At 37.7% G+C, this 14,199-nt stretch overlaps 1 protein-coding gene across 1 annotated transcript; it reads right to left on the bottom strand.

Annotated features, from left to right (window-relative positions):
* Window positions 1-7,399: 7,399 nt before the first annotated feature.
* Window positions 7,400-9,908, bottom strand: LOC118784403 (V-set and immunoglobulin domain-containing protein 10-like). The gene is made up of 5 exons (XM_036538636.1): window positions 9,846-9,908; window positions 9,534-9,615; window positions 8,498-8,836; window positions 7,690-7,968; window positions 7,400-7,437 (listed from the first exon to the last, which is right to left on the bottom strand). The coding sequence occupies exons 1-5, from the start codon at window positions 9,906-9,908 to the stop codon at window positions 7,400-7,402; spliced, it is 801 nt and encodes a 266-aa protein (XP_036394529.1).
* Window positions 9,909-14,199: the final 4,291 nt, after the last annotated feature.

Raw genomic sequence — 14,199 nt, 5'->3', positions numbered from 1 at the left:
CCTTATATTTCTAAACTTTAATGCCATCTTTAATGTCTTCCTAACATTTAATTAGTTTATTATTTTCTTGGTAACGTTATGCTGGTCAGGACACGCTGCCTGAGGAGAGACAAAAAATTGTTTTCTCTCCAGCTCTTCTTCGTTTGATTAGACCAGTTTTTTTCAGGTTAGCCTACACCCTCACTTGTGGTTCAGGACATGTGTCTATAATAACCTCTGCCCCCTAGTGGTGGCTCTGTAGATCATGAGTGAACAAGCAATGGCAGTGACAGAAGGCACCTAAATGAAGCCTAAATTCTATTCTATATTTTATGTATAACAGAAATATAGTTAGTAAAACTGACAAAACCTTCATGGGATTCTGGGACATCAAAATATATTTTATGTATTTCCATTTGTACTGCTTACATTCAATGTCAGGACAGGCAGGGTAGTGGAAAAATAACAGGTGTAACTCATGAGGTGCAAAGACATAAATGCAGCCCGAGTCAAACCACAATGCTGGTACAGGTCCTGTCACTGTATTCTGTCTGAATTTTGCTGACTGTTCAATAGCCAATCATAAGGGTTGCACCATATTTAAAATCACTAAATGCTGACTTTCTAAGCTCAAATGTTGTTCCTTTCTTTCTTTACCACTTGAACTAAAGGCGACAAAATTCAGCTAAATTGTTTAGTTATATTTAATGCAAATAAAATTGTTAATAAACAATTTATACTGAATATACTGAACAGTTTATATCAGGATACTTACATGAAGGCATTCATTTCTGTGTGCATTTTCTGTTTTTGATTAAAGAATTGGCTACATTATTTAATTTACCTCATTCACAATTACTTATACAAGCAAAAAACAAAATCTGAACAGGCACTGTGCTAAAATAGTTAGGAAAATACATTCATAACACATACATAAAATACAAATGTGTCAGAGATGTTGTGATTTATATTGTTTTCCTTTGTCTGTCTAAATTAGCTTCTGACTTTTTTGGACAATAACAGAAACAGGGTTCAATTAAATAAAGCAGTTTATTTTCTCTGAGTTTCAACATCAACTCATCAGTGTCTCCAAGTTTACAAATATAACATGAACCTTACTGAATAGATTGAAGCTCAGTAATTGACATTTCCCCAAATGAAAGCTCACATTTATTTCCAGCAATAATAGTTTGTATGATATTCCCTGTAAACTTTGTGTAGTTTGCCTTGTTGGCAGTATAGTTGTATTTGATTAAGTTAGAAGTTCAATGGCTGAGAGAGAAAAAAGACAGAGAGAATGGGGGAGGGATATGGAGAGACAGAAAAAGAGATAGGTTACTTTCTTCTTGACACTGAGCTCAGAACAGTAATCAAAAATACTGATTCTGACAAACACTTTTCTCGTAATATTCCAGTATCCATTTGCATGGACATGCTCTTGAACTGACCTAATATATGTGCTGTAGGTGGCGCCATCGTTCACTTGCAGTTCCTGAAACAGACAGAAAGAGAGAGGGACAAGGTGGCTTTGTTAATTTGGTGGAGGTAAAAAGCCATTCATCAGTTTATAGCTTTAAAATTTATGGCCGCGAGGTGAACAGCTTCTTACAGTGTATGTGTGATCTGAGTCTCCAGGACCGGTCTGATCAGCTGGCTGCTGGAACAAAGCAACCCAAAATGTTTGACATGATGACCTCATCAATAACAGAAATTACAACTTAATAATGCACATGTATTTCACTAGCAAATGGGCTGTGCCGCGGAAACACAGGTAATTGACTGTTTTTACTGTAGTGACTTGGTAAATGGTTAACGAACACACAGTCAGAAAGTAGAAGCTGAGATAAAGTGAATAACACAGTCTCTCACCCCAGGCAGGTTTGCATACATAACAGGTGGACTCACATCTCTGGTGTTTTCATACACAACAGTCTGATCTGAAACACAAAAATCAGAGCGACGAATGTAGAGACTATGATTGTCATTTGCCCGTAATACCACTGGTTATACCCATACCACACTCATCAGTCAAAGGTATCTTAAAGTGTTTAAATGCAAGATGTGGGGACACCCAAACCTAGACACAAATGTCCTGAGAACACAGGTCCATTTTGACTCACCTGTTTGAGAGGGTTTGTCCGTCCTACAGAGACACAGATAGACATTATAACGACATCCGAGAAACACAATATCAGTGACACACAGACACACATTGCTGGACTTTACCCTCAGTGACACTCTATTACTCACCCACAGAGGCACACTACTGTACATTACCATTGAATACAATGTTACTGACACTGAGAAACAAACTATTTTACCTTCAGAGACACATTCCAGTCTGTTACTCAGGCACAGAGACATACGGTACATTTTTGTCAGTGATTGTGACATATCTTATTAGTGACATACAAAGGCATACATAAGCATTACCTATGCCACTATAACTATTAGAAAGAGACTACCTGCTTTGTCATTCCATATTTTATATCACAGACAAAAACACACAGAGTTACAATCCAAGAAAGGTACTTGAAATAGGTAGGGGTATTTGGAATACAGAGACAAACCTATGGTAGTGACAGAATGAACTAGCTTTCTGACATACAGATTCATGTGCAAGATTACTGAAACTCTCCAAAGCAAATGGGCAGCTCTTTCTTCTTTGTACGTTTGCATACCCTAAACCAGGGAAACTTTAATCACATAAATAAATATTTTGCTGGTGCAAAAGGTGCATTTTAATACAGAAACACATACAATGAACATTTTTGTTCATATGCCCACCTACTAATACTAATTATAAAATCAAAATTATAACATTAAAAAGTATCTGAAAATCTTCAAGCTGTTGCTTACAAACTTCCGCCCTTTTACAGGCTGCCAAATCAGTTTGGTAAAACCTGACATTCAGAAGGTCAGTATAGGCTAAAGGTACAACTGAAAAGGAAATGACAGTTGTGCACTTGTAATAAAAGGGGAAGACTCAGAGGCGAAAAGGAAGCCATGGTTTATGAAACATCCACCTCCAGAATGAAAAAGGCAGATTAGAGATACCCATTGTGCTTACTTCTTTTTCCTTATAGTCATGATGACGATAGCAGCACCCAACCCTAAACACCCCAGAACGCCAAACACAATCCCAACGATTACTCCTGTGGAGAGACCCTGGGCTGGCACTTCTGAAACACACACACACAGCAACATAATACTGGTTAGTGCAACAATATACAATGACCGGCCTGTGCACAATTAATGTTGTTAATTACAGTACAAATGCCATAATGCCACAGTTTTTCCAAGGGGAGTACTCCAATATGATATATTACCACCATTCTCAATAGCAAATGAAAATACACTATGAGATTCATTTAAGCAAATCTGTGCACTTCAGATATGCTAAATATGTTGCAACATCACAATATCCTTTGCAGCACCATGTTTTTACATTGGTAAAAATGACTTGAATACAAATTAAACCATTCCAATAATTGTGTCACCATGTGGAGTAAAATTAGGGACATCAAAAATATTGAGCAGCCTAGTTATTACATTTTAATAATGTCTCTGTAGTATAGAACATGGTGACACTCTGTACACTGCAAGACTACACAAGCAGTGCAATGCTCTTAATCCATGTTAGACTTGAGAATACTTTGCTGCGTGGTTCTTCACAAAAAAGTTGTGGGTATTCTCACCATAAACAGCCAAAACATGGACAGGAGAAGCCTGAGTTGATCCAGTCACTGCATTGCTGGCCACACAGATGTAATCCCCACTGTTGCCATGGGTGGCTTTCTCTATGGTATATTCAGCTGTCCTCACATCCATCTCTGTCCCGTTGACTGTCCAGGTGAATGTTGCAGGAGGTATCGATAAAGCAGAACATTTCAGCTCCACCCTCTGACCAACTTCTACCTCACGTTCTCCCTGTATGACAACATCCTGTGGTCCGTCTGTAACACACAGCACAGTCTGTTAGAGATGTACACTCTGCAGGGCCCAGGAGGCTAACAGAGGTGTGAGTGACACTGGGTCTGTGATGAAGCAGCTGGTGACTCAGGGTGATGACAGCTGTGAGAATATGGTTTGGGTTTGCAGATGAATGTTGGTTAGAAGAGCTGCAATAAACCTGAAACTATTCACCACAAAGGCAACCACATAAGCATGCATGTCCCTTCCATAATTCTGAAATTCACGAAACACAGTTTACAAAGGACTGAAGGGGTTAAAATAAACCTGAAGGCCAAACAGCCCTCTACTCACAGTTCACAGTCAGGTTGTAGCTGGCAGTGTCAGTGCTCACAGGGTTGGTGAGTTTGCATTGGTATTGTCCATTATCACTGCCTTCTACAGGGTTAATGGACACAGAGCTTTTGTCCCCTGAGATGGTGATTCTGTTGCTAGGAGACAGTGGTTGACCACCCTTCAGCCACTGTCTGGAGGAGATGGTGCCAGCGGTTACCTGGCAGCTCAGGTTGGCAGAGCTGTTGCCTGCTATCAGTGGTGCTGTGGGGCCTGTGATGGTGGCACCAGATATGATCTCTACAGAGAGAGGAGAAAGGGCAGAGTTACAGACACAGACCTGAAACATTAACACTCAATACCACATAAATATCATGTGTGACACTTAAAACCACAAAACCATTTGATCAATGACTTAAATATATCCTATATATAACTCATGTTCTGGTATATATAAATTTGCTTTTGAGGCTGGGTCTCTCTGAAGATCACTTCCTATATGGGCTACTGCTAGTGTCCCGTGGTTCTGTTTGAAACACGGAATATTAGAGAATATTGGAGTGTAAATGTTATATTTTTGTCATTATTTCATGGGCAGTAATAGTCACTGATAGGTTTGCACATTTACGGTTACTGCTGAAACAGCCAGCATTACTGAGACTGAAATATGCTCAAAGGAAAACTGAGGTTGTGCTACACTGTTCCACTGATAAGAGTCTTTCTTCCTTATTGCATGGTTCTATTATTAATTGTATTTTTTGTTGTCAAGGGTTTGCCACTAGTTATAACAGTGACTAAATCCTGTGAAACCTAAAAGAATCAACTTTTTTCCAATATACTTGTGTAGACGGAACCTGGCTTACAGTATAACCGGAAGTAATTTAAATTGTACATATCACAAACATGCATGTACAACATTTAATATGCAAGCAAAACATGCTATTGAAACTAGAACAGCTCCAAACGGACCATGTCTCATTCGTGCATATTTGCCAATGGTACAAACAGTGTAATGTCTTTCAGTTTACTTGTAAAGCAGTGTAGGGAGTAAAACATTCACTTTCATGAAATATCAATACACTCAAAGAATGAAAAGCATATGTCACAAATATTATATTTTTCATACCGTAAGAAAGTGAAAAGTTCTGAGCTCTTCTGAGCTCTTAATTTTTTACACAAATACACACTGTGTATATGTATATAAATTCACTCACTCATGATATTATCACCATTGCTGTATTTTACCATACCATATTACTTGGTTTAATTGGCTTTTCCTATTTGTATGTTGTTCATGTACAATCAAAGGTTTCATCTTTTTGTGTTGTTATGAAAATAAAAAAGACTTTAAAACTTAAAACAAAACAAATTTATTTCTGTACCAATCATGGATGGAGCGGGATCAGCTTTAATGTGCTGTATCTCAGTAATCAGGGGAAGCTCTGGTATGTCTGAGAAGTATGCATTTTCAATGAAAGATAGACAGGTGAATTATCTTGGTGGATGAGTGCAAAGTGAAAAAATTGCAAAAATGCCATAGGCTGAATTATTGTGTTAACTCAAACATTCATAAATTAAACATTCTGATAAAGCTCAAAACGTATCGTATTTGCATGCTAAAAGTGTAGACACCATTTTCAAAAGATGTTCCCAACCCCCCTGCACATATGTGTAATACATGAGGTGGACCTTAGATACATCAGACCTGCTCTGCCTTGGACACAATGTAGGAAGTAGAAATGGAAGGATTGAATACAGTGGAGAAAAAGGTGAGGATGTACTGCCTCTTACTAAATGCACAAAGAATAACAGACCTTTTCAGATGTTTTAGCATCTGAATACATCAGGGATTGTGATGGTGCCATAATGTGATAACGTTTAAAAAAAGAAAAAGCTATGCTTTCAGAATTAGCTTTGACTATATTTAAATGCACACAGTCCCAGACTGGAACAGGACCACTGCCTGGCATGACCTCTGAACTTTCTCAACAGACATTGACCAATGGAACATGGCCTCCTTACAGAAAAAGCACAACCACACACTGGCCACAATGTATGGATACGTATCCAAGCAGCAATTCCTTATCTCCCCCATGACATGTTATCATAATCTTACACTAGATAATTCATATGAGATACAATATATCTATACTTTGTCATCAATAGTTACATATTACTACAGCCTTTGCTTTCCGCCACAATTCTATGTACATTATGCCTCTGACTTACCAAGGACAGTTATCTGTGAGGGATCAGAGGACTTATACCTCAGGGTTCTGGTGTTGTGGGCCCAGCAGGTATAACTGCCACTCTGATTCTCCTGAATGTTCTCCAGCCTGAGTTCCTGACCCTCTCTGTTCAACATCCCTCCATTGAAAGCCCACTGAAACTGTGCAGGAGGGCTGGACTGAGCTGAGCAGGACAGGGTCAGGCTGGACCCTGAGATGTGGAATTCCTTCTGAGGGGCCACAGTCACTGTAACTTTTTCTGGTCCAACTAAACACACAGCCCACACAGCTCACGTTAGTGTTTAAAAGGTCGAAACTTCAAAGTGTGACATGAAACTGTATATGAAAATGCTTTTTAAGGGTTTCAGCTTGAAGCAGCTCCATCACCAGCAATGAACCCAATGCGTTACACGATTGGCACAGCAGTCATGGAAGAAATTAGCATATCCTTGAAAATAGCATGAAATGAAGAAAGAAGAAACAACAGGACAAGTTTGCATGAATGTTTTTAACTTTGATGCATTTTAAAATGAATTCATGTACAGAGATGTATGTTTGCTTCTCAAGTATCATTCCCTGTAAAACTCAATGTCCATTTTAAAATGAGCAGAAAATGGTAAGAATTCAGTTCTGCATTCAGATAGTGTGATAGAATGCCAGGGAAATGTGAGTGTTAATGTATTTTATTTATTTAATGTCCATATGGTGAATTTTAATGAAATTATTATACATTTTATATTTAAGGTGCATTTGATGTGGTTTCTTTATTAATTAACAATATTTTGCACTTTATCTAAGTCTCTAAGTGTCTCTGTAAGGAAATGTCTTATTGCAAAGTGACCTTTTAATATACATCTACTTAATTAAGGCACAGTACAGTGAAAGGAAACATTTTTATAAAACTGCATTTGCCTTTAAAAAGAAAGAAAAAGAAAACCGGGGTTCATTTACATATCATTGTTAAGACACAGGAGGTACTCAAAAGCTGCAAGTATCACAGATAGTCATAAATTGGAACAAAGCAGCTGTCTTGTCAATTGCAAAACAGACACAACATCTTACTTTACATTATGCTAATGGAGTCAGATGAGCAGACTGGCAGTGCAAAGCAGCAAATCAGTACCACAGTTTAAAAAGGGCATGGCACTAAAGGAAGACAATACAAAGCAAACACTAATTATGTATTATTGTCTACAGTCAGAGAAGTGCCATGCATGCAGAGCTGACAAAGACTCACAGCTGATATTGAGGATGACGAGCCGGCTGGTGGCTTTGCTGATGACGTTTGACACAGTGCAAGACAGAGATCCACTATCAGACCTCAGCACACTGGATACGGTGAGAGTGCGGTTATTATCACTCAGATGGATACGGTCGCTGGTTATGATGTCAGAGCTGCCATTATGCCATCGGAAAGAGAGGGAGGTGCCAGAGGCAGAGCATGTCAGGCTGACAGTGTCATTGAACTCCACTAAGTCAGTCCCATTGGCTGTTACTGTCACACTGGAGACTGGCTCTGTGGGTTAAAAACACAGAGAGTAATAGTAATATTGCAGTACAGGTATGTATACGTTATGGTTTGAAGACCCGCTGAGGTGTCTTGTGTAATGTCTTGTGCAGTTTGTGTAAAGTGACACAGGCTAATTGTTTAATGTAACTCATTTTATATGAAAAAATGATTAAAGACCTGTTTCTGCTTTTTAAGGTCATGTGATGAAAATTGCCTCTATATGTTGGTTACACCAAATGCCGTTTGATAAAATATTTCAGTGATAAAACTTATTTCATTCTTTTTTTTTCCAATCACATACTTTCATAAATTTAAGCCAAAGTGATTCAGCTACAGTTCTGTCCTTCATTTTACCATTTTAAAACACTGTTATTGTTTGTAAACACCTTGGGAGAGTTTAACATGTGAAGTGCCACATCAATAATGGTAAAGGAAAAATACAGCAAACACACATAAATCAAATGTAGAGGACAAGAAACACACAACATCACATGCCATGTACCATTTGTAAATACCTGGCATACTGGACACTCACCATATACTCCCAGTGTTGTCTCTCCATTCAGTGGTGCATCTCCATTTGGTGTCAACTGCACAGTGTATCCCCCAGCATCTCCCACTGTCAGCTGCCTGAGCTCCAGAGAACCAGTGATCCTGTTCACACTGACTCTGCCTTCATACCCAGGTCCTGGAACTTCACCACCAGGGCTAGAGGTGATTACAGTTACAGATGCAGAGGCAGTTCTGAAAGTCCAGGTTATTACAATAAACTGCGTTGATGTTGAGGGATCAATGGTTGTGGTGAATGTCACATTCCCTCCTACTGCTCCATTCACAGGTCCTGGTGGAAGTACATTCTGCCCAGCACAGCATCCTGCAAGAAAATCATTATTTCATCGTTTTATGTTCACCTTAATGATAGAGGCAATTTCAGCTTCTCTCCTCACTGGCTGATCCCAAAACATTCAGTAAAACCTGTTATAAAGGGAAGGGCTATGAACTTTTTTGCATTATTTTTTCTATTGGTAGCTTAGTTGTGAAATATTGACTTCATACGGAAAATAATTCATTTTGCGTTTAAAATTATTCAATAATTAATCATTCTGTGGTACCCAGTGGAACTGTAGCATGAATTAATGATCATCAGGGAAATCAAAGCACAGATGTGACCACTGACCACTACAGCACCCATTGGGTTACAATACGTTTAAAGCACAGCAAATAACATGAAGTTAATCATTAACTCTGAATTTTTAAAAATATTTGTAAATATTTTTAATACTTTTTTAATACATTTTGAATAGTTTCATTACAGAAAACAACAAATGAATTCAATTTAGTGCAGCATGCAATAATATATAATCATTTTACGTTTTCATGAGAAAACCTGGATCAAGCAGTAGAATGGGTTACTCTTATGCACTCTTGGGCAGTTCCTCCTGCTCTAACTGCCTTTGGGTCAATGTTATAATTCCTGAAAGTACCTTTACATTACAAGACAGAGCTGTAAAAGTTATGAATCCATGATTAGTTTCCCTGCTGTAAGTTTGATTAAAAAAAAAAGGTCTCACCTGTGAGTAGAGCCAGGATGACGGAGATCAGAGCTACAGATTCCATTAGACTCGAAGTGAAGCTGCTGAGGCTCTCTGTTGACTGGGGTAATGTGACACAGGAGACAGGACCTGTGCTGATGTGATTCCACTTTGCAATGTTACAGGCAGAATCTATACTTATGACTCATAGGGAAGTTCGAGTCTATATACCTATACATATATAGACTGAAGCAATTAGCAAGCAATCAGGCTGAGCTGTAGTTTAAAGCTATTTTTTTATTATTTTAATTAAGTAGGTTTAATAATGGATATGCCATGGGTTCAGGCTACCTTGACTGGGTCCTGACTGGCATTGTTCCTGTATGTGGCCTTCCTCCTCCTCCCTCTGTGCATTTTGCATTATTAAAAATGCATTTTGAATAATTCTCGCTCGCTTCATTCACACTGTGCAGCGTGGAGTGAACGGGAAGTTAAACATTAGCTGCTTTCACTTTCATGCCAATAACCTCTTTGGTGCAGTGAGAAGAGGCTCACCTTTGAATTCATGTAGTCACATGTAGCCTTTGGACAGTGAAGAAGCAGGGGGAATTCCCTGGAAAACAGTTCCTCCTACCAGCTAGAAAGGGATTAAAAGTATGACTATGTAAGATGTAAATGTATTTATTTATTTAATAATTGTAGTACTTTCCAGTACCTTTCAGGTCATTAGATATATGATTTTATTAATCAGTTTATCAGCATGAAATATTTAATTTGGGAAATAATCATATAAAAGCATGTGCTTGATGATATCAGTTATTGGTCACACACCTTTCCCTGATCTTTTAATATACAGCCATGTTTACGTCTCAGCCCTGAACTGACGAACTAGTGCACTTTTACATCGGTTGTGGTGCGAGTTGTGGTGTTTTCGAATGCTGGTCCTACCATCAACTTTTGTGAACTTTACTCTTATTGACCAATTTACTGAACCTTTTTATTTTATTTTTATATTCCTCCTTTATTTCTATCTTCTTTCCTACTTATCAGATAATCTTCTGCCAATAAATGCATTATGAACTAGCACTATCTGACACGTGAGAACTTCACGGATTTTTTATAGCCTACAATTTGCCTCTCAGTGCACATGTGCAGCATGGTGTTATTGAACACAAATATTTGGTTTTATATACACTATATGGACAAAAGTATTTGGCCACACCTGTTTTTCAGGGTTTGGGCTAGGTCTCTTATCTCCAGTTAAGGGCAGTCTTAATGCTTCAGCATACCAAGACATTTTGGACAATGCTATGCTTCCAACTTTGTGGCAACAGTTTGGGGAAGGCCCTTTTCTATTCCAACATGACTGTGCCCCAGTGCACAAAGCAAAGACTATAAAGACATGGTTTCATGAGTTCAGTGTGGAAGAACTTGACTGGCCCACACAGAGCCCTGACCTCAACCCCATCGAGCACCTTTGGGATGAACTGGAACGGAGATTGCGAGCCAGGCCTTCTCGTCCAACATCAGTGCCTGACCTCATAAATGCTCTACAGAATGAATGGGCACAAATTCCCACAGAAACACTTCAAAATCTTGTGGAAAGCCTTCCAAGAAGAGTGGAAGCTGTTATAGCTGCAAAAGGGGGACCAACTCTATATTAAAGTATTGTATATGTATTTGAATACAATGTCATTACAATGTAATGGTCAGGCGTCCAAATACTTTTGTACATATAGTATATATATGTGTGTGTGTGTGTTTATCAGCTAAACTGAAATCATATATATAAGTGTTTGTGTGTAGTTATTTCCATTAGCACTGTATTCATATTCAAGTATATTGTATTACTATGGCTGTAAGTCTAACCTATCTTTTTATACAAGTATCAGTTTAAACATTCCTTATCAAACAACACTGCAATAGTGTTCATTCAAATCTTTCCTCTGATCACCATAAAGTATTGCTGCTGGTTATAGCCTTGTTTAACTGCAAGTACTGCAAGATTACATTGGGAATTGATGTTGTTCCATGGAGTTCTATGGAACTCCATGGAACTTCATGGAGATGCTCTATGATCATCACATAGCTATAATAGAAAAGTATCTTCATGCATGGTGACATCCCATAAAGAAAATATACATTTTAAATGCATTTTCTATATATTCAAATATTGGAAATGGATCCAAAAATATTTCTTTGTATAGTAGTCATTGATTTTATTTGCATGGCTATATATTTTGCGATAGAGTACTTGTCTAAGGGGAATAATATTTTTATGGATGTAAGCATTCAAAAAGCAGCTTTGGGGGCATTTTTGTAAGAATATGGCTAAATCTCTACATTTAAATTGGAATCATAAATTAGAAATCCTAATGTAGCACAACAGAAATATAGTAGCTAATAATTTAAAACATCAAAAAACAAAATGTCAGTAAAATCATTTCATTCAAAATGCTCTGGATCTTTTTTTTTAGGTGTCTGAGTGCTCTAAGCGAGTTCATAAAGAGAGGATGCCTTCTTTCAAACATAAAGGACACGTTATTTGAACATTAAAAATATATTTAACCTGATTTGCCATATAATTGCTAGCAGTTTGAAGTTATGAACAGGGAATAGTTTTTGTTTTAACAATAACTTATTCAGTTTGAAAGACACATACAGCCAAAATGGGATGCAACTAATATTTTAAATGAAAAAATAATCATACACAGAATTATATAGACAACTGTAACTTTTTAGGTGGCCAACCAATTAATGAAATTTTATTTTGAATAAAAAAATAAAATTTGGCATGAACTAGCTGTTGTCATGCCTCACACTTTAGATACATTTTTACCTGCATCTCATTAGTTTCATGATTAGTTGCCATGGTGCTGATGGCACGGGCAGCCCAGTATGCTTTAGTGGTACCATTTCCTGGCCAGATAAGGTAAGTGACCAAAATTAAATCCTCTTTGGTTTCACATGGATGAGTCTACAGAAGGAAAGTTAGGATAATTCCTCACAGCACAAAACAAATGATGGCAGCTGATTTAGGGGGGAGGTCTTCTCTGAAAAAAATGTGAGTGGGCAGACTGTTACATGTGCAGGTAAAGCAAATGTGGCAGGCTCATCGTCTGATATCATGCTTCTGAAGGCAGCAGTGAGGGAAAGCTGTTTGATAAACCAGAACCTACTGTTAAAACCAGCTACTCCATGTGCCTCCTATAAATTTTTTCTCATTTGTTTACTCTTAAACTTTGCCTCTGACTTCTCTGCTTTTGAAATGATTTTGACCTGAAAGTAAAAAATATGAGTACTTTTTCCATTTTGAGTCTTTCAGCCACAATTTTACTGATTTCAGAACAATTTCTGACAAGATATTGTAGTGGGAAAAGTGGGGAACACAAAAGATTCTCTTGTATGTAGTTTTCATTGCAGTCAGATTTGTTTTTATGTATAAAAATATTGCTGACCTCAAAAAAAAAAAAAAAACTATACACAATTACAGGAATACAGAATGAAGAGTTACAATGAGCTGTGAATATAATCAGTGAATAGATAATTCATTGCCAGTGGATACAATATTTATTACCATTCATTAATTTGATCTGGAGAGGACATAATCAAAATGTACAACCCATTTGTGGCATCATCAATCAGTGCTCAATGCTCAGTCCTGATCACCACACAAGCAATCTATCCCTGGATGTTCCTAAAATGAATATGAGGTCCTAGTGGTCGGTAAACCTGAAGAACAGACAGGACACAGGCCTTGATCCTTGTGGTTATTTATGTAAGAAATCCTAAAAGGGCATAACTCTCAATGTTATATAGGTGTGGGCTGCGCACCACTGACCTGTAATCTCATGACACCTGTCAATTATGCCAATTATGTCAGATGAGCATATGCTATCCTGTAATTCTTGTCTATGTTTGAGATAAGGTTTAAATGCTGTTAATCAATCATCATGATTGATGTTAGAAACCCTCCAATGCGCAAAGTCACTAAAAGGGTAGTCTCCCACATTACCAATGACCCCTATTTGTTAATGACATGTAGTGGTAAGGAAAGAACAGAAAAGGTTTAATAAAAGAGTTTATTTAGATGCTAGATAGATAATGACTCATTCCCTGAAATGACTGGCCTTCCTGCTGGGGTCTCTAGATTTTTAAGAACATTTAAAAAGAGGAAACTCCAGAGTAGGGGCAGAGGAGAAAGTTGAATTCTTGCTTGCTCAAACATGTCTTCTCTTTAGCCCCCATTCAGAAAATCAATAGACAGATATTTATGAAAAAAAAGTGTTCGGCTCATGTCTTCTGAAAGGATGCTACATGATTTTGAATATGTTTAAATTCACTGTAGTCCATGTTGTGGGCTTTGGCACAATGTAAAAAGGTTCACATTTGAAGTTTGAGCAGAGAAAACACAGCAGGAATTCCCCCTCTATGTTATATGCTCAATAACATCCTTATATGGGCCTAATAGTAGATAGAGAGGGATAGAAAGCATGACTTCATATCTTCAGGTGATTAGATATAGGTTTTAATTTATTATTCTATCAGCACAGAACATTTTTATTAGGGGCATAATGATATAAAAGCAAATGATTGACAATGTCAGTTATTAATACAAATTCTGGAGCAATGTCCAGGGCCTTGATCTATGAAAATGAGCTTGTTTACCTCATATTTGTGTCTCTCCTGCCTGTTTTTCCTTATT

Source organism: Megalops cyprinoides, chromosome 10 (assembly GCF_013368585.1).
Source record: "Megalops cyprinoides isolate fMegCyp1 chromosome 10, fMegCyp1.pri, whole genome shotgun sequence".
Lineage (NCBI taxonomy): Eukaryota > Metazoa > Chordata > Actinopteri > Elopiformes > Megalopidae > Megalops > Megalops cyprinoides.
This window is presented reverse-complemented; position numbering and strand designations above follow the sequence as displayed.